This window comes from Candida dubliniensis, chromosome 1 (genome assembly GCF_000026945.1).
Source record: "Candida dubliniensis CD36 chromosome 1, complete sequence".
Lineage (NCBI taxonomy): Eukaryota > Fungi > Ascomycota > Pichiomycetes > Serinales > Debaryomycetaceae > Candida > Candida dubliniensis.
The window spans coordinates 980,172-1,005,786 of NC_012860.1; the positions used below are offsets into that span (position 1 = coordinate 980,172).

Sequence of the window (25,615 nt, forward strand, 5' to 3'; positions counted from 1 at the left end):
GCGAAAGAGAGTTCTGTTCGGTAAAGTGCCAATGAAAATTGAGAAACAAGACACATTTTTTTTTTCTTTCTCGCACCAAGATTCTTTCATTTCTACAAATTTTTTTTTTCAACATAAAATTTATATATTCTTCCACTTTTTCCCTTTCTTCTTCACAACTTCTATTTATATCCCTCCACCAATAAAAAGAAGAAATTATAGAAAAATGTTGTCAGCTCGTCCTGTTTTACGTACTGCTGTTCGTACAGCTACTATTGCTGCCAGATCATCCTTAAGAGTTGTATGTATTGAACACCATTCGACATGGAAAGAAGCAACAGAAATAATGAGACGAATACAACGCAACGTTATTTCCAATAACCATATTTGAGTACATCAATTACATTGCAATTGAAAGCTACAGCATTCAATGATACAATTGAACAATTGGTTTTAGGATTGATGGATGCTGTTGTGCATGAAATTAATGGATTGAATATTACAACCTACATTTATGTCCTACTCATCTGTTAGCAACATCCAAAAGAAGAAATTGGGGTATCATACTAACATTTCTATTCTTATAGGCTCGTCCAACTTTATTAACTGCTCAAAGATTTGCCTCTGCCAAGGCTGCTCCAACTGAAGTTTCTTCAATCTTGGAAGACAGAATCAGAGGTGTTTCTGAAGAAGCCAACTTGAACGAAACCGGTAGAGTTTTATCCGTCGGGTATGTATCGATTCAATTGGAAATCAAATGTTGTCTTCCATGGCTCCGTTCCCTTGATAGTTTGTTGTGTCCACGCTGAAAAATTTTGTTTCAATATTATTGGACGAGGATTTTTTTTTGTGCGCGGGGACACACACCTTGTTGTGGAAGAAGGAAAAATGACAATCAATGATAGAAGCAAACGTACTAACTTCGTGTTTTTTTAGGGATGGTATTGCTCGTATTTACGGTTTAAACAACATTCAAGCCGAAGAATTGGTTGAATTCTCCTCTGGTGCCAAAGGTATGGCTTTGAACTTGGAAGCTGACCAAGTCGGGGTTGTGTTGTTCGGTTCCGATAGATTGGTCAAAGAAGGTGAAACCGTCAAAAGAACTGGTCAAATTGTTTCCGTTCCAATTGGTCCAGAATTGTTAGGTAGAGTTGTTGATGGTTTGGGTAACCCAATTGATGGTAAAGGTCCAATCAAGGCTGCTGCTTACTCCAGAGCTCAAGTCAAAGCCCCAGGTATTTTACCAAGAAGATCTGTCCACGAACCAATGCAAACCGGTTTGAAATCTGTTGATGCTTTGGTCCCAATTGGTAGAGGTCAAAGAGAATTGATCATTGGTGATCGTCAAACTGGTAAGACCGCCGTTGCCTTGGATGCTATCTTGAACCAAAAGAGATGGAACAATGGTTCTGACGAAAAGAAGAAATTATACTGTGTTTACGTTGCTGTTGGTCAAAAGAGATCCACTGTTGCCCAATTAGTCCAAACTTTGGAACAACACGATGCTCTTAAATACTCTGTTATTGTTGCTGCCACTGCTTCTGAAGCCGCTCCATTGCAATACATTGCCCCATTCACTGCTTGTGCTATTGGTGAATGGTTCAGAGACAATGGTAGACACGCTTTAATTGTCTACGATGATTTGTCCAAACAAGCTGTTGCTTACCGTCAATTGTCATTATTGTTGAGAAGACCACCAGGTAGAGAAGCTTACCCTGGTGATGTTTTCTACTTACATTCCAGATTATTGGAAAGAGCTGCCAAGATGTCTGATGCCTACGGTGGTGGTTCTTTGACTGCTTTGCCAGTTATTGAAACCCAAGGTGGTGATGTCTCTGCTTATATTCCAACTAATGTTATTTCCATTACTGATGGTCAAATTTTCTTGGAAGCTGAATTGTTCTACAAAGGTATCAGACCAGCTATTAATGTCGGTTTGTCCGTCTCTCGTGTCGGTTCTGCTGCTCAAGTCAAAGCCATGAAACAAGTTGCTGGTTCCTTGAAATTGTTCTTGGCTCAATACAGAGAAGTTGCTGCTTTCGCTCAATTTGGTTCTGATTTGGATGCTTCTACTAAACAAACCTTGAACAGAGGTGAAAGATTGACCCAATTATTGAAACAAAAACAATACAACCCATTGGCTGCCGAAGAACAAGTTCCATTGATTTTCGCTGGTGTTAACGGTTTCTTGGACAATGTTCCTCTCGACAGAATTGGTGAATTTGAAGAAGCTTTCTTAGGTCACTTGAAATCTAACGAAGCTGGTATCTTGGATGCTATTAAGACCAAGGGTGAATTGTCTAAAGATGAATTAGAAAAATTGAGAAAAGTCACCGAAGAATTCGTTGCTTCTTTCTAAGTTTTGTAACCAAGTTTGTGGTTTCTATATTAGCATTTGAAAATTAATTCTCTTCATAGATGAGTTCATACAACGAAAAACAGAGTGAAAAAAAAAAACTATATATACATATATTTATAAATAAATATTCTTCTATCTTATAAGAATCAGTATCAAGTAAGGCTTTTTGGTTGTAACAAGGAAGAAAAAGGAAGCTATTGAAAGTGTCTACAAGTTTTACTCTTCTCACCCTAGCCCCTCTCCTCATCAACATAAACAGAAATAGAAGGCTGAATGGTAAAAAAGAAGGGGGGGGTTCACAACTATTTCTTAAATCAAGCTCATTGTATTATTCTTCTATTTGTTTTTATCAAACTTTCTTTTTGTATGGGGGTTTATTCATCTTTTTGTAATCCTTTTTTAGGCGTTTGTTTCGTGTAATACATACCATAACATAAGCATTTTCTTTCTTTGTTAAGAATTTAAATTTAGCTCGTCGTCTATTCAGAAACAACAAGAATAATGAAGGCAGGTGAGAAAAAAAAAAAAAAAAAAAAGAAACATACATAATTAATTTAAAGACCACAGAAAAATACAAATTGCAAATTCATTGATAAATTCGTGTTTTTGGAAAAATTTAGTCCTGACACAAATAAGTATTCTATTCTATTTTTATTTTTAATTTTTTTTTGAACAGTTTTCCTATAAAAATTTTTTTCTTTCCTTTTCCAAATCATATCGTTCAGAATTGTTTATTCACTAACATCATAATCCCTCGTTTATACCAACCTTCTTTAATAATTGAGGATGGCATCATCACCAGAGAGGAAAATAGATGCTAAATCCAATTTAAATCAAATCAAATCACAATTGTATGAGTCAACTCCTTCATCAGGCGACTCTACACCCGATATAATCGAAGAACAAAAGTTTGAGAATGATTTGGACTATTTATTGACAAATAAAGAGAATGGAAATTATGAGGAACTGACTGAATTTGTTTCCACGAAATATGACGAGGTTGTAATTTCGAAATCTACAGGAACCAAACATAAAGCAAAGCCTAAAGCTCAAAATAAAAAGTTCACTGTGGCTGATGTAACTAAGGATATGGAAGGTCTTGACTTTTCTAGTGACGAAGATGTTGCTAATGGAGATGACACTGGCAAGAATAAAGATGAGAAACCGAACAAACTCAAGCTGCAAAAAAGTAGATCAAGATTGAATAAGAGAAAAAGTAAATCAAAACTCAATAAAACTGTTGTAAATGATTCGTCAACTTCAAATTCAGAAGGCCAAAATGATGCTAATTTGCAAATAGATACAAACAAAGAAGCAACAAAAACGAAACCTAAGAGATCACCCAAAAAGAAGGAAACCGAGTCGATGCAAATAGAAGAGACCCAAGTAAACAAAACAGCAAAGAAGGTAAAATCCAAAAAAAGTAGAAACAACCTCAAAAATAAAGCTCGACCAGAAGCCAAACCAACAGATGCTGCTAAAACTGATGAAGATAAGAATATAGCCAATGGTAAAGATATGGATATTAACAATGAAACGCCTGGTTCAAAAAGTAATGGCACTGACAACTCAGAATTGGTAGACGAAGCCTTAAATAACGAAGTGGAAGAGGAAGAAGACGAAGCATTGAAACGCAAGCTTAAGAATAAAAAGAGAAAGGAAAGAAGAAAGAAACGTAATCAATTAACAAAGGAGTCGAATACCAGTGAAAATGAGGAGTCTGCAACACCATCAGTTCCATCACCAGCAGCTGCTCCTTCACCATCTAAAGAGACCACTTCAAAACCAGAAGATAATCCATTTGTGATAAAATTAAGATCAGTGAAAAGCACCATCAATAAGAAATACTCTGAAAATTTACCCGAGGTGCAGCCAACCAAAACCATCATTGGAATGTCCCATCAGCAAATTCTTCATTCAGATTTGTCTGATGTCAAAATCAAAACTTTAATGACATCTTCGTCAGTTTCCAAATATGCTGCCAATGCAGTCAAGTTTGTAACGACTCATAAAGATGATTTATTTGGCAATTTTGAAAATAAGAAGATTTTTTTAACTTTGTGCATTAACATTGCCTTGTATGAATCACTTGGTTATAAGAAAACCACCAAATTATACCCTAACGTTTTGGAATTATTTGGAGGATACGCTGAGATTAATTTAGAAACCACTCGTACTAAATTGACACCATCGAAAAAAGATATTCATCAAAATGATTTGGATTATTCAGTATTATCTTATTTTGGACACATTTTGATTTGGGCAGCTCATCAACAACGTCAAGGTAAAGTACCTATTTTTGCTGATAAATTTGGAATCAGCTTAACCAGTAAAGAAGTTCGCTCAAAGATTGGTGGATACCATTTATGGGATAAACTATTCAGAGAATTGCAAGGAATGAATTCCAAGAGATGGAAGCATGTAATCAAGTTTAGAAATGCTTTTCAATACGAGGAGGATCAGTTTATGATTATTTTAAGATTTATGCAAATTGATGAAAATATCCCTTAGTGTACTGTTCGTTTATTATTGATGTTATTGGCTCTAGTTCTGATGTTAGTATTACCATTTGTTTCCCTCTATAAACTAATGTACATTATGTTTACTATATATATATATATGGTAATCTCTTAATCTTGTTGAACCTTTGCATAACTTGGTGGTCTTAACCGTCTGTTTAAGTACTGCACTAACCAAACCGGGAACAAACTGACAACTAACAATAAACCAACCTGCCAGATATAACTGAATGAACTAACGTAAGTGAGGTTGAAATATTCCAGCAAAAATGGAATTGACCCAATATAAGCCAAAAAAGTAAGAATTATCGTGCTGGCCATAATCTTGTTCCATTTGTTAATAGATATGGCAACCATAATTAGTTCATTGTAGATCAAACATGAAAATGACAAAGCAACCATGGCAGTAAACCTCTTGTCCAATAATGTTTGCAAACGTTGAGAAAGCAATTGAATCACGCAACCTTGATATAACGAAATAAATACCCACATGAAAAACGTTTTATAGGATAAGGATTTGCCCAATGTTAACTCCTTGTACAATTCAGGATACAATTTTGTCAAATGTTCATCAACATCACAATCCAAAGTGAGTGAAAAGACAGGTGCCATGGTATATATTGTAGAATACCCAACCATCAACCATCCTTGATATAAAGCCAATGGTTCAAACTTGGATGAGATAGAATAAACAGCCTGAGCAACAGATATCAACAAACCACGATGAATAACAAACTGTCCTAACTTTGCGGAACGCTTGTAAGAATTTCTTCCGTGCCACAACAACAACTTTGACAAATAGCAAAATTGATCAATACTGAAATCAGCAGCAAGAGATGCCTGTTTACCTTCTTTACCGACAATACCAACACCCACATCGGCACATTGAATCATGCTTACGTCATTACCACCGTCACCAATACAACACACTCTTTTCCCAGTAACTTTTCGTATCGCAACAGCCACGTCTGCTTTTTGTTGTGGTGAACAGCGACACGCAATAACGGCAGGCAAATTAATCACTACTTTGAAAAAATCATCTGAAAAATGTTTCATATAAGTGCCCAATGATTCTCCATCAATCAACAAGCATGCATTGGTGTTAATACGCAAATATTCTAGTTGATTCATCGCCATATCCGGGTGAGAAAGTTTAGTAATTTGATGCACATATTGTCCTCGGGAAATTAACCGAGCACTAATGGACACACATTTTGCTGTCTCGACTTTATCACCAGTAAGCATCCAAATCTTTATTCCCGCATTTCGTAATAACTCAATAGAAGTTTTAACATCATGTTGTAACCTGTCTTCAACACCAGTCAAACCAAGTAATTCCAAATCTTGTTCCAAATAATAGCTGACGACCTTTTGCATATCACTATCTCTGTCGTGCATTGACAACGAAGCTTGCTTATAGTCATCGACAAAGTCGTTAAATAATTTAGAACCTATCTTTTTCTTACCAATGACCAAAGTACGTAACCCTTCTCGGGCCATATTTCCAGTCTCTTCATCCAACCAATCATTTGAGCTCACTATACTTGACATGACAGTATCAGCACCTTTCTGCATAAACCATATATCTTCCCTATTTTTGTCTTTCACAATAATACCCATTCGTTTAGTTTCTGAGCTAAATGGGAAATTGTACAATATCTCAAACTCCAAAAACTTATTGGTGTACACATGGAGCAATGTTATTGAGTGTCGATCACGTTTGTACAACTTTAATCCAACCAGCTCACAGAACTTTACAATAGCAATTTCATCAGGTGAAGCAGCTTGGTATGTTACTTCACCAAAACCGACATCTCCTTCATCATCATACGTCGGTGTGACATTGTGGCACAAAGCCAACGTTAAAACAAGCTCACAAACCCTCGAGCTCAAATCCTTTTTCTTTTGACCAGAATCCAAATGCTTTAATAATACTTTGACGTAGTCGGTAACAATATCCATAGCATCACCAGCATAACTCACAGTTCCTAAATGCAATTTCTTCAACTCCATATCATTTTGAGTTAAAGTACCAGTTTTATCGCTAAGTAAATATTCGATTCTACCCAAATCTTCAGGAATGGTCGAAGTTCTAACAATGGTGCCCGCTATTGAGTTATCATTTTGGATTTGAGAAGCATAAACTGATTTTGCTAAATCTAAATTAACTCTCAAGGAAACTGGTATAATTGAGGAAAAAAGAATCAAGAATCTCATTATATCGAGATACCATGCTGATTTCAAGGGAAACCCATGTGCTAAAACCAATACTAACGATAATATAAAAACAACAGCACACAATATTTTGGAAAGACCGTTTATCTCTAGCTCCAACAAGCCAGTTTTGACCCCAGTTTTAGTTGTGTTCATCAGCTGTCTTGTTTCAATACCAGTATAAATAACCATACCTACCGCAGTTCCGGAGGCCAAAACTGTATTAGCCCATAATGTTTGGTCAATAGATAATGCATATGTTTCATTATTTGAGATTGGGGATGCTGAACCTGTTGTCGAAGGTGACTTGTAGATCAACTGTCCGTTGAAGTGATGGATTGATTTTGAAGGGTTCCCTACAATTACAGAAACAGAATCAATAATCTGTTTAGTATTCTGTGACGCTTGTGTTGCAGCACATGCAATTCTTAACTTCCAGTCAGTTTCACCATCTAGCTGGTCAGTTTTTATAAACACTTCACCTGTCAGCTCCGACGATTGCAACAAAATCATGTCCGCCGGTATACGGATATCCTTATGTAATCGCACCAAATCTCCTACTCGTAATCCCAGAGCTGGTACTAGTTTGGGTTCAATACTTAATGCATCAGAAGAATTTCGATTCAATACCTCATACAATTCTTGGTTTTGTTCTTTATCACGACGACGTCTGGCAATATCGTCACCTGCTTCTTTCATCATTGTCACTGTTAAAACAAACGCCAAAGGTACAATATAGGACGATAAATATCCAATTCTCAATTGAGGAACTATCTGCGATAACGCCACTATCAAAAAGTACAAGTTGAAGAAAAACTTGAATTGTTCATACAATATTATTGGAATAAATGTTATAGGATTGTATTTGGCATTGGAAATGGAGTTACTTGGATAAATATTGTTTGCCTTTAAGTTTGTTGTTTTAGCAGATATGTATCGTTCGTCGGCCACATTGGAATGGTCCGTGTTTCTATAATCTGAACTTCCAGAAAGTCTAATTCTTTCTTGTTCCAACTCCCTTTTTGCATTTTTAAAGAAATCAACTAAAGTTCGAACAAATTTTTTGAATTTTGATGAAAATGATCTTGCCGCTATATTGAGGGAAGTGGATGATGAAGAAATTGAACGGTTCTGTAAACGTGAATAGATATTAGAATTAGATATTAATGGTACACTGTCACTGTGTTCATCAAAGTTATTACTTGAACGAAATGTTTCTAAAGCTATTGCATTAACAGAACTTTGTGAATTATTCCTTGTGCCGTTGCTTCTATTATTAGAAGAATGAAAATAATTGTTTGTGGCGCTGTGTAACGCTTTATCCAACGAGCTATCTAGATCATCAAACGAATCTCGTCCGACAAATGAATATGGCTTAGACGATGACATTTGTACTAGCAAGTAATTCCAAAACCAAAGGAAAACAAAATAATTGTGATAGATCTGATTAGTAAAATAAAGTGTACAATAGATTGATTTTTTTTTTTTTTTTTTTTGGTTTTATGATTTGTTTTGGTTTAGTGGTAAGAATGAATTACGTTTCAGTTTTGAGAACTCAATTGGGATTTCGCGATTTAATCTGCAACCGTCTTCACCGTATTAAACTATCTTTTAGTTTGCAAGAGATTCTATCAATCAATGCATCTTCTTATAAGGTAAGCATTATTGAAGTTCTTTTCCAGCTATGGTTGAGATATTTTTGGGTAACTAGTTGTAGTAGAATCGTTCATTATGGTAAGAACTAACTGTACGTTAGGGGGTTAACATTTTGCTATCTTGTTTATGTACATAATCGTATGTAGTAGATATCTCTGCTGATATATACCGTATTATGTTGGAAGGTAGTAATCATTAAGAAGAAGGGGAGAATAGGTTGATCATTAATATTAAGATAATTGTCAAGTTTTTACAACGTTTTTGGTGTAAAATATTTCTCACCAACTTTGTTAAAACCCAAAACTACTTTCAGAGAACTAAAGAAAGCTCAATTAAACATACAGATACCGAGAATAACGAAGGTGTAACATCTATAACAAGTTTAGTATTCTTTACAGGAGATGCCACTTTCATGGTTGTTTGTTTGATAAGTTTTACAAGTCTATTTATTTTACAGTGTCAAAGTTTAATTACAATTTCAATTTGTTGAATAATTATTATTATATATCCCTCGTTTTTTTCTACACACATTATTTTGATAATAATAATTATAGGATTCTCAACTTATCATTTAATATGTCAATCAATTATAAATAATTCCGTTTCAACCTTTTGTTCCAATCTTGTTTGTCCCTCTCGCTTTTCCTTTTCTTTTTTCTCTTTTTTTTTCCTCCTTCCCCCCACACACAGCCTTATTAGTCAATTCAATTTGTGGAAAAGAAAAGTCGCCACTTCAGAATTAATAAACAGTTTAATCAATTTATTTTTTAATTCACAAAGACATGCTGGAAGAAGACACTGATGATACACAGGAATTATTAGCCACCAATGCTGCTTCTGGTTATTCCACTGGGACTGGTGCCCCTAGGTTTGAGGCATTATCAACATTATCACAATCTCAACAAGAAAAATCATCAACCAAGTACAAAAAATTTTCAGAATTTATAAAAATCAATGTACTAGGACATCCTAATAATTTTGAAGAATATGTACTTCGTAATGAAGCAAATGACTGTTCCTTGATAGCAAAATACTGTGAAACTACTACGATTGATTTATCCACTCAACCAGCTTTATCAATCGACTCCATATCTTTGAATACCATTCACATCCCACACCCTTTGGTAAATTTTATGAAAAATGAGGCTAACCAGCAGTTATCACCCGATGACCAAGTGGATGTCAGCAAAGAATTGCAAGAATCGCCTATTGTTGTCTTTTTGCATGGATTAGGAGGACAAATGTCACAATTTGAACCGTTGATGGGTTTACTATCCCAATGTCTGGAAATTTTGTCTTTGGACTTACCTGGATTTGGAAACTCAAAGGTGAAGTTTGAAAATGGCTTTAAGTTCATATCGGAGATTTCTGATGCTGATAAATCAAAAATTTCTTCAAGTATTCAAAGAATGAATTGGGAGGATTTTTCAACTGACAATATAGTTAGAATAGTGTATGAATTTATTAGCCAAAATGTCCCTCTGAGCAAAAAGATTTTGTTGATAGGACATTCAATGGGAACTCATATCTCGATCAAACTTGCCAAAAAATTACCCCAATCAAAAGTGGAAGGATTAATTTTGTTGTCACCACCAGCATTGGTCGATGACATTAACACGAACCAACAAAGTACAAAAAATACTCATAATCTGCTAAGCCTATTTACAATGTTTACATATTTCCCTTGGTTATTCAATTCTTTCAGAACATGGGATAGATTGGAGGGGTTAGATAGTTCCAGTGTTGTTAGACAATTATCAAAAACAAATAATTCAATTTATAATAAGCTAAGACAGTTCAGATGGAATTTGGATGTCAACTCAGATATTGTATTGAAGTATGCCAGTGGGTTTCAAAGGGCAACTTACTCAGATTTAATAGCAGCAATTAGTCGGTTCAATGACAATCCCGAAGACAAACAAGTATATGAAAAAACCGTTTTCATTTGCGGGAACAATGACCAAATGACTCCAGTTTCGACAATATATAAATGTGACGAGTTTTTGACTTCCAATTTTGGCAGAAAAGTGTCGTCAGCCATTGAAGTCAAGGGCGTTGGTCATTCATTATTGTTACTGAAACCTGAATTTATCAGTGGAATAATCCTAAATCATATAGAACTGAAGTTCCCGGAACGTTTACATTTATCTCCTGCATGGGTATTGAAAATCAAAGCAAAAGTATCAGGTGATAAATGGGGGTTGAAAAATGAACAAAAATGGCTGAATATACAATCTGTGTCATATAATATCACCAGAAACGGAGGCAAAGATATTGCGCCCTTATTGGGAATGAAGACTTTAAGAGAAAGCGATTCGATCCATTCGCCATCTATTCTAGAAAAACAATTTTATGACGACCATTTATCAAATCAAGTGCAGGGGAATTTGATTGCCATAATTGACATTTCTGCAGATATCCCCCCTTATAGCCCGAAATCATTTGAAAAAATAAAATATTACAAATGTGCTACTGTGTCAAAAGTAGTTCCAGATCAAAGTGCGATTCGAAGATTTATACAACTTGTTAATGATATTTTACATGAGAACACAGTAGCAAAGCCATTGATTGCTGTTCATTGCCATTATGGGTTCAATAGAACCGGATTTTTAATCTGTTGTTATTTAATTGAGGTATTGGGGTGGTCAGTTGAAGAAGCCGTTGAAGGGTTCAAGATTGCAAAACAACCTGGTATCAAACATCCGCATTTCATCGATGCATTGTATGTTAGATATGAGAAATAAATCCCTTTAACCAACCAAACACATAGATTTTTGTTATCTCGTATAAACCTTAGATAGATATAATTATTCTCTTTATCTTTTTTATTTATTTAATTGTACAACTACTATCACACCATTAAGGACTTATCAAAAATAATTGGTTATACTGAAATGTAATCAGGCGGCAATTCCAATAATTGCCTAGTTTAGACATAGACACAGGTTCTTTTGAATCAAAGTATCTCCCAATTTTCGAGTTAATTTGTTGTCGTTATCTAAATTACAACAGATAAACGAGTCACCAGATACTCAATGCCGTTCAATTTCAACGTTTTACCAATCATTCTATGGGATTTGATCAAGTTCATAACCCTGTACGTGTTTGATACTTATTAAAGAGTTTTTAGATAGGCCCGGTGACGGCCCTGTTTTTACCCTGATAACACGACTTTTATGCTTGTTTGAGGATTGCTGTTGGGTTGTCAAATAACTTTTCAATTTTTATTCTTCCAAGTAAGATAACCAAACATCGAAGTTTTTTCTCGCCAACTAATAAGTGAATGAAAATAGAAAAGAGTGTGGTATAGCGCAATTCAGTAAATCTTAAAGTTTAGTCACCTGTTGTAGGTATCAGGAACGTTAATTCTGATTGGCAAATCAAATAGTTTTAAAGTTGTGATAAGTTCCTGTTACGTTAGTTTGGATTCCTGCATTTTTGTTTGTGACACTTTTTTTTTTTTTATGAAGTCGGGCTAAATTACAGATAATTAAAGACAATCCTGATGAGAAAGAGGTATTGTCCACGGCAACAATGAAATCAGATTTGAAATGTTAGCGTCTGGAAATCTGATAGTAATATTCTAAAACTGTACAAAAGAAAACAAAGAAATGAAGATTCTCGATATCTGGAGAAACAATTTTGAGATGATTTTTATTGTTGATAACGATAAGACTAAATGACTGCAAAAATTAAAAAAAAAAAAAAAAAAAGAGAACCCCAAGTGAATAATTTTCATCAAACTAATTCATATAAATTGAAGATGATATCCCTTTGCTGGCTACTAGGGGTCTTGCCGTATTTTCCTTTTTCTTCTCCAGTATACTTTGAATTTTTGAAAAATTAATCATAGCCAAATCAAATTGAATATTATACTGTCGTTTGTTACAAGTTCTTTCAAAACATTTCTTACATTTTCAAATTTACTACTTATTTATTTCAATAATCCAAATATGACTGATTCATATGTCCCATTACCACAGAGTGCTGGTTATGCTGTGGTTGTTGGTTTGGGGTTTGTCTTTGCATTTGGTATGATGCTTACGACATATATTTTAAGAAGATACAACAAAGAGGTCATGACTGCAGAAGAATTTGCCACTGCTGGTAGATCTGTCAAGACTGGGTTAATTGCTGCATGTATTGTTCTGAGTTGGACATGGAGTGCCACTTTGAATGGATCAACAAGTCAAGTCTATAATAATGGAGTATGTGGACTGATCTTTTATGCCATGGGTGCTACAGTTCAAATCACGTTATTTGCATGTCTTGCTATCAAAGCAAGAGAACGTGCTCCAGCAGCACATACCTATTTGGAAATTGTCAAAGGTAGATATGGTACCACGACTCATTTTATTTATATTTTTTGGGGAATAGTCACCAATATCTTAGTGACTTCAATGTTGCTTAGTGGTGGAAGTGCCACCGTCAATGACTTGACCGGAATGAATATTGTTGCAGCTATATTGCTTTTGCCTTTAGGAGTTGTCATCTATACACTTTTTGGTGGTATCAAAGCTACATTTTTGACTGATTATGCTCACACTGTTGTTTTGATTGTGATTATCTTTGTTTTTGCATTTACCACTTGGGCCACATCCCCTAAGTTGGGTTCACCACAAGCAGTTTGGGAGATAGTTACCAAGTTGGCAGAGTCCAATCCAAGAGAAGGTAATGCCGGTGGCTCCTATTTTACTATGCATTCTAGATCTGGCGGTATGTTTTTTGTTATCAATATCATTGGGAATTTTGGAACTGTGTTTTTAGATAATGGCTACTTCAACAAAGCATTTGCTGCCAACCCGCTGTCTACTTACAAAGGATACATCTTTGGAAGTCTTGCATGGTGTGCTATTCCTGCCTTATGTTCCTTAACCATGGGGTTCGCCGCTTTGGCATTAGAACACACCGAATACTGGCCATTGGGTAGACCAATGACAGCTGCTGAAGTTGCCTCTGGTTTAGTTTTGCCTAATGCTGCAAGTGCCCTTTTGGGTAAAGCTGGAGCAGTGTTGGCATTATTGATGGTGTTTATGGCAGTGACTTCAGCTATGAGTGCTGAATTGATCGCTGTGTCAACCATTGCAACCTACGATATTTACAGAACTTACATTAACCCTAACGCTTCAGGTAAAAAATTAATTTGGGTGTCACATTTGTCAACAGTTATCTTTGCTTACACCATGGCTGGGTTTGCCATTGGTCTTTACTATGCTAAAGTGTCAATGGGTTACTTGTACGAAATGATGGGTGTCATTATTGGTGGTGCAGTGTTGTCTTCTGCTTTGACAATTTTATCCAAACGTCAAAACTGGCATGCCGCAACTTTTACTCCAATAATTTCCACAGCATTGGCCATTATGGCATGGTTAGTATGCACCAAGAAAAAATTTGGTTCTGTTACTTATTTGAATACTTTCGAGGACGATGCTATGTTGACTGGTAATTGTGTTGCCTTATTGACACCATTTATTATTGTCCCAATTCTCACGTTTGTATTCAAACCGCAGAATTTCGATTGGAAATTGTTGGACCAAAGAATTACCCGTGTGGATGAAGAAGAAGAATTAGCTGAAGCATTGGGTGGTACTGTTTCAAGTGATCCAGAGAAGCTTAATCCTGTCAAGTCCCAGATTTCTGTAATTGCCAGTCAGTTGGTTGAAGGTGAAAGAGAACAGTATCAAAAAGAAAAAGAGATTTTGAACAAATCATTCAAGATTTGTTGTATTGTTTGTTGCACACTTGCTATTTGTCTTGTGGTTCTTTTCCCAATGCCATTATATGGCACCAAATATATCTTCTCCAAGAAATTCTTCACTGGTTGGGTTGTTGTTTTCATCATTTGGTTGTTTTACTCTGCATTTCAAGTTATTATTTTCCCCATTTGGGAAAGTAGAACTGACTTGTATCATACATTCAGAGGCATTTATTGGGATTTGACTGGTCAAACATACAAATTAAAAGCTTGGCAAAATGAACACCCAGAAGAAATGCATGCTGTTAGGTCTCAACTACAAGCACAATTATCTAGAACTGCTGTTACTCATGAAATTGTTGATGGGAAAGCATTTGGTGATGGATATGTCACCCCAGCAAATATTGACGATGCATTAGATGAAAAGAAAGGATAGATAAATTTGTATAGACAGCTTTTAGTTTACATAGATTCTGGTTTTAATTGACAATTACTGTTTTCATTTTACTATAAATCCAAAGTTTAAAATATCTCTACACTATTGCTTGTTGCAAAATATAAAACAAAAAATCAAAAGATGTTACTGTGATAATCAAAACATTATTGTCCACTGTGGTTGTTTTTCTCCCGATAAGAAATAAATGCGGCATCGGATTGCTTTTTTTTTTGTTACTGTTGGTTGATCAAAGAAATCCCTTTTCCTGTTTAGAAAGGTTAATTTTTTTCTTATCGCAACAAGATTTAGAACATCTACGATTATTGATCAACAACTTCTGATTGGCCAACGATTATGCTCACATTAAATCACCGAATCTGATAAATTATGCACACACACTATCACAACCCACATTTCACACACATTATTGCATTAAAGAAATGCATTTGTAAGAATGCGGGGGCATATCATAAGAATACTATGAATAAAGCTTATCGGTATAAGCTCAATTTCTTGGAAGCAAATAAATGAATCACAACCAAAAAAATCACACACATAGTGAGAATCATTCTGTTGTCTTCAATGATGTTTGTAATTTGAACTAACCCTGTCGTTCTTCTGGTTATGAGATTTGGTCCAACCTTACAATTATGTTGTGAAATCTGTAAATCAAATGTCTAATGCCACTCTAAATTTACTGGCCGGCGATGGCATCTCAAGGAAAGGCCCGAAGATGAGTTTGCCCAATATTGTGGTGATCCACACGACTTTAGAATCTCGATTACTCGCGTTGAGAAGTAATTTTCAATTTATCAGTTTCTTGATCTAGTAATAGATATTTCCTTATCATAATTAGTTAACGGAATTCTCCATAACACTGAGTTTTTTTTAAAAAACCACATAAATATGTAGCAAATTACTCTAAAAATCTATTTTAAAAAATGAAATCCTTTTATGGTCTCATCTATCATTAATTGCATAGAACCAACCAATAATATACAGAGAGACACAAATCATTTATCCTACAAACAATGTCACACTTAGGTTGGTCAGTAGAAGATTGGAAAAAGTTTCATTATGAATCAACTCCAGATGAATCTTTTGAATTATTATCTCAATTATTAAAGTCCCAGAAATCCGCTCCAGAAGATCCTGCTTGGATATCCTTAGCTTCCATAGAGAATTTAGAACACCAATGGAAATTCTTACAATCAAAATCAAACAAACGAGATTTACCATTATATGGGGTCCCAGTAGCTGTTAAAGATAATATAGATGCTAAAACATTTGAAACCACAGCAGCCTGTCCATCATTTGCTTATTCTCCTTCAAAAGATGCTACCACGGTTAGATTGCTAAGAGACGCAGGTGCAATAGTTATTGGGAAAACCAATTTAGATCAATTTGCAACAGGTTTAGTTGGGACAAGGTCTCCATATGGAATAACCCCAAATACATTTAATCCAAAATACGTTAGTGGTGGCTCTTCAGCCGGATCTGCCTCGGTGGTTGCCAGAGGTATTGTTCCAATTGCATTAGGTACCGACACTGCTGGATCAGGAAGAGTTCCTGCAGCATTGAATAATCTTATTGGATTGAAACCAACAAAAGGAGTCTTTTCTTGTTCAGGGGTTGTTCCAGCATGTAAGTCGCTCGACTGTGTTTCGATATTTGCATTGAATTTGCAAGATGCACAACTTACGTTTAGTATCATGGCACAAGAAGATGAACATGATGAGTTCTCAAGATCAATGCCAGAAAATCCATTATTGAAATTTGGTAAAACCCCCAAAATAGTGGTTCCAACCAATTTGTTGTGGTATGGCGAACAAGAAAACCCCAAATTATACAAAGAAGCAGTGGCTAAATTTGAGAGAATTGGATGTGAATTGGTGTCTTTGGACATTGAACCATTATTGGAATTAGCTAGATGCTTATATGAGGGTCCATGGGTTGCTGAACGTTATGTTGCTGTAAAAGATTTCTTTGCTACAAATCCACCAGAGAAAGATTTGGATCCAACAGTTACCAAAATTATAAAAGGCGGAGAGCATTATTCTGCCGCTACTTGTTTCCAGTATGAATACAAAAGACAAGGGATTGTGAAGCGAGTCAACAAATTGTTAGAAGGCATCGATGCGATTATTGTACCAACAGCCCCATTGAATCCAACAATCGAGGAGGTCACCAACGAACCAATTAAAGTCAATTCATGTCAAGGTACTTATACCAACTTTGTCAACTTGGCAGATATGTCTGCATTAGCTATCCCCGCAGGATTCAGAAATGATGGATTACCTTTTGGTGTCACATTGTTGTCACACAAGTTCAACGACTATGCATTATTAGATTTAGCCAGTCGTTACTTGAAACTTGACAATTTACGTACTTGTGGAGTCTCACAAAAGAAAACATCTACCATCCATGATGAATTGTACTTGTTACCAAAATCAATTCCCCAAGAAACTGTTAAATTGGCCGTTGTTGGAGCCCATCTTAAAGGATTTGAATTACATTGGCAATTAGAAAAAGTAGATGCTCGATTTATTGAATCAACAACAACTTCAAAAAACTATAAATTGTATGCCTTACCCAAGACAGGACCAGTTGCCAAACCTGGATTGAGAAGGGTAGAATCTGCTGGTGAACATATAATTGTTGAAACCTATAGTATTCCAAAAGAGAAATTCGGACAATTTATAAAATATGTACCTGAACCACTAGGTATTGGATCAGTTGAATTGAAATCAGGTGAATGGTGCAAGTCTTTTATCTGTGAAGAATTTGGTTACAAACAACCAGGTACTGTTGACATTACCGAGTTTGGAGGTTGGAAAAAATACCAAGAACATTTGCGTGCATCTAAAAAACCATTCAATTCTGTTTTGGTTGCCAATAGAGGAGAAATTGCCGTTAGAATAATCAAAACTTTGAAAAAATTGGGGGTCAAATCTATTGCTATTTACTCAGACCCAGATAAATATGCTCAACATTCATTATTGGCAGATGTTGCAATTCCATTACACGGTACAACAGCTGCCGAGACTTATATCAACATTGAGAAAGTTATCAAAGCAGCTAAGGATTCAGGTGCTGAAGCAATCATTCCCGGGTATGGGTTCTTATCCGAAAATGCCGATTTCTCAGATCGTTGTGGTAAAGAAGGAATTGTGTTTGTTGGACCATCTGGTGATGCCATTAGAAAATTGGGATTGAAACATTCAGCTAGAGAAATTGCTGAAAAGGCGGGCGTACCTTTGGTGCCTGGATCAGGTTTGGTGAAAGATGCCAAAGAAGCCAGAGAAATTGCTGCCAAATTGGAATATCCAATTATGGTCAAATCTACTGCTGGTGGTGGTGGTATCGGTTTACAAAAAGTCGATTCTGAAAAAGATATTGAACGGGTTTTTGAAACTGTTCAGCATCAAGGAAAATCTTATTTTGGTGACTCAGGAGTATTTTTGGAAAGATTTGTTGAGAATGCCAGACACGTTGAAATCCAAATGTTAGGTGATGGTAACGGTAATGCCATTGCTGTTGGTGAAAGAGATTGTTCTTTACAACGTAGAAACCAAAAGATCATTGAAGAGACTCCTGCACCCAATTTACCAGAAGAAACTAGAAGTAAAATGAGAAAAGCGGCTGAATCGCTTGGTTCAACTATGAAGTATAAATGTGCTGGTACCGTGGAATATATTTATGATCCTAAAAGAGATGAATTCTACTTTTTAGAAGTGAATGCCAGATTACAAGTTGAGCATCCAATTACAGAAATGGTCACTGGATTGGATTTAGTTGAATGGATGCTTTTGATAGCAGCAGACACCCCACCAGATTTCAACCAAAAAATTGAAGTTAAAGGAGCATCAATGGAAGCTAGATTATATGCTGAAAATCCTGTCAAAGGTTTCATGCCATCCCCAGGTCAATTGACAGAAGTCCAATTCCCAGAATGGGCTAGAATCGATACTTGGGTTGAGAAAGGTACGATTGTTTCTGCTGAATATGATCCTACATTAGCTAAAATCATTGTTCATGGTAAGGATAGAGATGATGCCTTAAAGAAGTTACGTCAAGCATTGAATGAAACTGTTGTTTATGGATGTATCACCAATGTTGATTATTTGAGATCCATTGCTAATTCGAAAATGTTTGAAGAAGCAGCAGTTGCCACCAAAGTGTTGGATTCGTACGACTACAACCCTCATGCCATTGAAATCTTGCAACCAGGTGCTTACACTACCGTCCAAGATTACCCAGGTAGAAGGGGTTATTGGCACATTGGGGTTCCTCCTTCAGGTTGCATGGATCAATATTCATTTAGAGTTGCTAATAAAATTGTTGGTAACGATGCTGCATCTCCTGGTATTGAAATCACATTGAATGGTCCAAAACTTTTGTTCCACCAAGATTGTGTTGTTGCTGTTACTGGTGGTAAAACCAAAGTCGAAGTTAATCAAGTTGAAGTCAACCAATGGGAACCAATTAATATCAAAAGTGGAGACAAATTGAATATTGGTAAGTTGTCTACTGGCTGCAGAGCTTACTTGGCTATTAGAGGTGGTGTTGATGTTGTTGAATACTTGGGTTCAAGATCAACTTTTGCCTTGGGTAATTTAGGTGGTTACAATGGTAGAGTTTTAAAATTGGGTGATGTTTTATTTTTGGGACAACCTGATGTTACAAGCTGTACTTTACCAGGTCCTATTTCTCAACCAACACCTGTTCCATCATTATTAATTCCAAATTATGACAACAAAGTTTGGAAGATTGGTGTTACTTGTGGTCCACATGGATCTCCAGATTTCTTTAAAGCCGAGTCAGTTGAAGAATTTTTCTCCTCCACTTGGAAAGTGCATTACAATTCCAACAGATTTGGGGTTAGATTAATTGGACCAAAACCTAAATGGGCCAGAAAGGATGGTGGTGAAGGGGGGTTGCACCCATCAAACACCCACGATTATGTTTATTCCATGGGTGCTATCAATTTCACTGGTGACGAACCAGTCATTTTAACATGCGATGGTCCATCCTTAGGAGGATTTGTTTGTGAAGCAGTTGTTGCAGAATCAGAATTATGGAAAGTTGGCCAAGTTAAACCAGGTGAATCAATTCAATTTGTCCCAATAAGTTATGAATCAGCTAAAAAATTGAAAAAGCAACAAAATGATGCAATTGAAAACTTGTCGGGTGACTTGACACCTCTTGACAACGTCTCATTATCAGCACCAGAAAACCCAATTTTGTATCAATTTAAAGTGTCCTCAAATGCTCCAAAAGTAACCTATCGTCAAGCTGGTGATAGATATATTCTTGTTGAATACGGGGACAATCTTCTTGATTTGAATCTAGCTTATAGAATCCACAAGTTGGATGCAATGGTGAAAGAATATAAACCTAAAGGTATTTTTGAATTGTCTGCTGGAGTTAGATCAGTGTTAGTTGAATATACTGATGACATCACCCAAAAGGAAGCTTTGGATACTTTAGTTTCTTATGAAAAGGAAATTATATTCGTTAACAAATGGAAAGTGAGTTCGAGAATTATTAAATTACCTATGGCTTTCGAAGACAAGAAAACATTAGATGCAGTCAAGAGATATCAAGAAACCATTAGAAGCGAAGCACCCTGGTTACCAAACAATGTTGATTTTATTGCTAACATTAATGGAATCACAAGAACTGATGTTAAAGATATGTTATATACCGCGAGATTTTTGGTTTTAGGATTAGGGGATGTTTTCCTTGGAGCACCATGTGCTGTTCCATTAGACCCAAGACATAGACTATTGGGTACCAAATACAATCCTTCAAGAACTTTCACACCCAATGGTACTGTTGGTATTGGTGGTAATTATATGTGTATTTACACGATGGAATCACCAGGTGGTTATCAATTAGTTGGGAGAACGGTTCCAATTTGGGATAAATTGAGTTTAGGTGAACATTCGCCAAGTACCAAACCATGGTTGTTGAGTCCATTTGATCAAATAGAATTCTATCCTGTTACTGAAGAAGAAGTTGATGCATTTTCTGAACAAATGAATGCTGGTAAATTCAAAGTTGATATTGTTGAATCAGTATTTGATCATGGTAAATATTTGGAATGGATTCAAGAAAATTCAAAATCAATTGAAGAATTTCAACAAAACCAAGGAGGTGAGAAATTAGAAGAATTCAATAGGTTGATTCAAATCTCAAACAGCGAATTAGAAAAACTGGGGACTAAAGTTCAAGATGATGAAAAATTTGATGACAATGCTGAATTGGTGTATTCTGAATATTCTGGTAGATTCTGGAAATCAGTAGTTGAAGTTGGAGATAAAGTTACTGCTCATCAACCATTGATTGTTGTTGAAGCAATGAAAACTGAAATGGTTGTAAATGCACCAAGAGATGGTAAAGTGCTTAAAATTTACCACAAGAATGGGGATATGGTAGAAGCTGGTGATCTAGTGGTTGTTTTAGAATAAGTTGTAAAATAGTTTTTTTTTTTTTGTATTTGTATTTGTAATAATAAAAAGAATCTATTGTAAATAACTTGTTGTTTAATTATGTCCTGGAAGGAGTCTGTAATTATAGATTGGTTGATGCGACTAATGTCGTCTTATTTAAGTGTCAACGTTTGTTGTTGATGTCGCGTGGAATCGCTTCAATTTGTCGTTGTGTTTGAGAGTTTGCATGAAGAAAAAAAAAAAAAACATAAAGTCAAAGCAAACAATTGAATAAACAAACAAACTATTCTTTAACAGTATCACAATTACATCAAGACTCAATCAATGTCATTGTCAAAAGACCAAAGTAGTGTTACAGCAGCATTACAACCAGAACAATGGACCACATCATCCAATGAAGCATTGAAATTGTTTGTCACCAATTCGGAAGCAGCAGTTAATTTCCAACCTGTATTTACTTATCCAATATTTGGTGACGCAGAAACAATCTATGGGTATCAAGATTTGGATATATTCTTATGTTTTGATCATTATACGTTCAAACCATTTTTGAATATTAAATATAGTGCCAAATTAACTGATGATCCAGAGATTATTGATATTAAAAAAACCATTGATGAATTCTTACCTAAACTGACAATTTTCAAAGATGAAGTGAAATGGGTCGATTCAATCAAGGAAGAAAAAGTTAATGGATACAAAATACCTGGTGAATTAATTGATTCATTTAGCGAGGATGATAAGGAGTATGAGATATATAAAATTGATTTAAAATCAGAAAATGGATATGAATTACATCAACGATTACAAATATTAGTATTGTTGTTTATTGAAGCAGGATCATTTATTGATGCCAAAGATGAATTATGGAACTTGTATGTATTGTATGAAAAGGATAATAAATCTGCATCTAATAACAATGAGCCTTCTATTATTGGATTTACCACGGCTTATAATTATTGGAAATATCCTGGAGCCAAAAAATTCGATTCAACTGAACAAGAACTGAGAATTAAGATTTCTCAATTTATAATATTACCGATTTACCAAGGTCAAGGTTTAGGACAATTATTTTATTCCCATTTATATGACCAATGGTTGGCAAAAGATGATATAATTGAAGTAGTGGTTGAAGATCCGAACGAAAGTTTTGATGATTTAAGAGATAGAGCGGATTTGAAAAGGTTAAATGCTAGTGAACAATTTGATTTCAAAGCGGTTACTCCTAAAGTAAACAAGGAGTGGGTTGAAAAAACCAGACGAGCATTGAAATTAGAAAAGAGACAGTTTGCAAGATTGTTGGAGATTATATTGTTATACAAGTTGAAGCATGGCTATCCTGGTATCTCGAAGAAAGATGTGAGAATATTTATTAAAAAAAGATTATATGACAAAAATAAGGAAGGGTTAGCCACATTGGATGATAACACCAAGAAAGATAAGTTACAAACTGCCTATCAAGCTTTGGAAGAAGATTATTATAGAATATTGGGAGACTTGAAGTTGAATATTAAGCGTGAGAATGATGAAAAGAGAACCGATAGTGTTTCCAAAAAGCAAAAGGTATAAGTATATGTGTATTATTAGTAGAAAAAAAAAAAACAAAAACTAGTGTCTACAATGACGTAATATAAAAGTTTTGTATTTTTTCGAAGAAAGATATGGGGTGTTTAACGGTTGCTAAAGGTAGTTTAACCTGAAAACCTGATGTATTTTTCTAAAAGAAACTGTCTTATTTTTACGGATTGAAATTTGTGTTTAGTTGATTGATGGTGTTACTATGACGTAATATGGAATAATGCAATTGGTCATGGAATTATTCTATATCGTCTTGAAAAAAGTGTACTTTTTTTTTTTGTGTTGATACTCTTAGTTGTGAGAATAAACTGTACCAAGTTAATGTTGTAATGGGGACCCAACGTAATTGAATTACGTAATGGTGAGTAGAATATTTCCTAAATCAATTGTGATATGTCTTTGTAGTTTGAATAAAGAAGAAGAAGCTTTAATGGACCTTGGTGTAGGAGTTGGTCTCGGAGATATTTCAGAGGCGGCTAGTGTCATCTAATTGGATAACGGAACAACTGTGCGGCTCTGAAAATCTGAAATTCCTTCTTATAATTTTCACATTATAAATCTTGAAATAGCAAAAACCCGTCCTAGTATGGAAACACCTCCACTAGAAGTAGAAGAAGAACTTGAAATTTAATCCGAGCGTGTCCCTTGGTACAAATTATTATATCGACCTAATTAGGCAAATGGACAATCCACACTTTTATTTTTCTCCCACACACACACACTTTCCATCACCAGCAAAAAAAGAATTGGGTTTGTGTAATATAAATCACTGGAGTTTTTCTAAGTTTCTTCTCCAATTTAACAATGATAGTGTTCAAGCTTCCACTCACTCACTTCACTTCACTTCACTTCACCCGCATCCAATACACATCCCCTAAACTTGCTATTTACTTAATTTAATTAAACATATATATGAAATTTATTCCCATTAATACCTATACAGATAATCTAATAATAACTCACTCAATATAAAGTAGAACATGTAAAATTAATCTCAAAAGTTTTCGGAAAGACTTTGCTTTTCTTGTTTTTTTTTTTAGTAAGAAATTTGTTTAACTCTTTTAGATAGAAAAAAAGAATAGCAATGATGGAAATTGAAGATAATGGGGGAGAAAATATATTGATCAGTCACAAAGCAAAAAACAACAAAAAAACAGCAACAGATTTACAACCTTTGTAATCCTCTCTCTTTCCCTTTTCAATTTTGTTAAACTTATGAAGACTATTTAAATTAACTTGAAATTCCCTCGACAACAAAAATTTCTTTTATAATTTCTTATAATTCCTCCCTTTTTTTTTTTTCTTTCCCTTTTTTTCTTTTCTCTTTTCCTTTCTTCCCCTTCTTCAATTCTTCAATTGAATATCATCTAACTTATTATCATGCATAGAACTTATTCATTAAGATCTTCAAAAGCACCAACTGCTTCACAATTACAATCTCCGCCACCACCACCATCAAGTACCAAAAATAAATTTTTTGGTTCTGGTGGGTTATCTTCAACCATCAGAAAGGCCGCTGCTGGTGCCACTGGTCCAGAATTGTCTCGTAAATTATCTCAATTCATCAAGATGGAAAAGAACTTTATGAGAGCTGTTGAAGTTACTTCACGTGAAAGAAAAGATGTTGCTAAGCAATTGAGTGCTTGGGGTGAAGATAATGAGGACGATATTAGTGATGTCACTGATAAATTGGGTGTTTTGATTTACGAAATTGGTGAATTGGAAGACCAATACATTGACAAATATGATCAATACAGAATTACTTTGAAATCTATTAGAGATATCGAAGGTTCTGTTCAACCAAGTAGAGACAGAAAACAAAAAATCACTGATGAAATTGCTCATTTGAAATATAAAGACCCACAATCACCAAAAATACCAGTTTTGGAACAAGAATTGGTTAGAGCTGAAGCTGAATCTTTAGTTGCTGAAGCTCAATTGAGTAATATCACTAGAGAACAATTGAAAGCTGCTTTCAACTATCAATTTGACGCTACCAGAGAATTGGCTGAAAAATACGCCTTAATTGCTGGTTACGGTAAAGCCTTGTTGGAATTGTTGGATGATTCTGCTGTTACTCCTGGTGAAACTAGACCAGCTTATGATGGTTATGAAGCTTCTAAACAGATCATTATCGATGCTGAAAATGCCTTGGCTTCATGGACTTTGGATTCCGCTGCTGTTAAACCAACTTTATCTTTACACCATGAATATGATGAAGATGAACTTGAACACGAACACGGTGAAATTGATGATGCTGCTCAAGAAGAATTCAACAAACACGATGAAAATGTCGAACATCAATAATTTGAATCATTTAATACTACTATTGAAGAAAATTATTTTGATCAATTAATTTGCTAGTACTGTTATTTTGTTTGTTATAATTAATTAATGCAATTCTGTTTTTAACTTTGATTTTTTTTTTAAAAAAAAGAATTCTGTTTGATTGTCGTTAGTATGATTTTGTTTTAATTCCAATTGTGGATTCATTCATCCATCCATTCATCCTCGTCTTCATCGTTTTCGTTCAATTTCTAGTTCTTTTCTTTTCTTTTAATGTGTATTAATAAGTCCAAAAAAAAAAAGAAAGTAAGAAAGGACGTTTTTGTTTTTATATTTATATATATTATATATTTAATATTAATTTGTTTCACAGTATTAACACACACACAAATTTAGTATTATTCTATTGTGTTTATTGTTAATTCTTCTCAAAGGCGG

General features: G+C 35.0%; 8 protein-coding genes across 8 annotated transcripts; 7 read left to right on the forward strand and 1 right to left on the reverse strand. All coding sequences in view use genetic code 12, as the record gives it.

Moving 5' to 3' along the window:
* Positions 1-205: 205 nt before the first annotated feature.
* Positions 206-2,338, forward strand: CD36_04360 (ATP alpha synthase chain, mitochondrial precursor, putative; the record flags this gene model as incomplete). The annotated part of the gene is made up of 3 exons (XM_002417061.1): positions 206-280; positions 567-709; positions 916-2,338. 3 exons carry the CDS (start codon positions 206-208, stop codon positions 2,336-2,338), a joined length of 1,641 nt encoding a protein of 546 aa, XP_002417106.1.
* A 786-nt stretch (positions 2,339-3,124) lies between these two features.
* Positions 3,125-4,849, forward strand: CD36_04370 (conserved hypothetical protein; the record flags this gene model as incomplete). Its single annotated transcript, XM_002417062.1, has 1 exon — positions 3,125-4,849. One exon carries the CDS (start codon positions 3,125-3,127, stop codon positions 4,847-4,849), a length of 1,725 nt encoding a protein of 574 aa, XP_002417107.1.
* Positions 4,850-4,968: 119 nt separating this feature from the next.
* On the reverse strand, positions 4,969-8,460 carry CD36_04380 (phospholipid-transporting ATPase, putative; the record flags this gene model as incomplete). The annotated part of the gene is made up of 1 exon (XM_002417063.1): positions 4,969-8,460. The coding sequence occupies one exon, from the start codon at positions 8,458-8,460 to the stop codon at positions 4,969-4,971; it is 3,492 nt and encodes a 1,163-aa protein (XP_002417108.1).
* A 1,049-nt stretch (positions 8,461-9,509) lies between these two features.
* Positions 9,510-11,471, forward strand: CD36_04390 (conserved hypothetical protein; the record flags this gene model as incomplete). The annotated part of the gene is made up of 1 exon (XM_002417064.1): positions 9,510-11,471. The coding sequence occupies one exon, from the start codon at positions 9,510-9,512 to the stop codon at positions 11,469-11,471; it is 1,962 nt and encodes a 653-aa protein (XP_002417109.1).
* Positions 11,472-12,680: 1,209 nt separating this feature from the next.
* Positions 12,681-14,858, forward strand: CD36_04400 (urea active transporter, putative; the record flags this gene model as incomplete). Its single annotated transcript, XM_002417065.1, has 1 exon — positions 12,681-14,858. One exon carries the CDS (start codon positions 12,681-12,683, stop codon positions 14,856-14,858), a length of 2,178 nt encoding a protein of 725 aa, XP_002417110.1.
* Positions 14,859-15,889: 1,031 nt separating this feature from the next.
* CD36_04410 (urea amidolyase (including urea carboxylase and allophanate hydrolase), putative) lies at positions 15,890-21,331 on the forward strand (the record flags this gene model as incomplete). The annotated part of the gene is made up of 1 exon (XM_002417066.1): positions 15,890-21,331. The coding sequence occupies one exon, from the start codon at positions 15,890-15,892 to the stop codon at positions 21,329-21,331; it is 5,442 nt and encodes a 1,813-aa protein (XP_002417111.1).
* A 306-nt stretch (positions 21,332-21,637) lies between these two features.
* CD36_04420 (histone acetyltransferase b catalytic subunit, putative) lies at positions 21,638-22,882 on the forward strand (the record flags this gene model as incomplete). The annotated part of the gene is made up of 1 exon (XM_002417067.1): positions 21,638-22,882. One exon carries the CDS (start codon positions 21,638-21,640, stop codon positions 22,880-22,882), a length of 1,245 nt encoding a protein of 414 aa, XP_002417112.1.
* Positions 22,883-24,271: 1,389 nt separating this feature from the next.
* On the forward strand, positions 24,272-25,198 carry CD36_04430 (conserved hypothetical protein; the record flags this gene model as incomplete). Its single annotated transcript, XM_002417068.1, has 1 exon — positions 24,272-25,198. The coding sequence occupies one exon, from the start codon at positions 24,272-24,274 to the stop codon at positions 25,196-25,198; it is 927 nt and encodes a 308-aa protein (XP_002417113.1).
* Between the last annotated feature and the right edge of the window lie 417 nt (positions 25,199-25,615).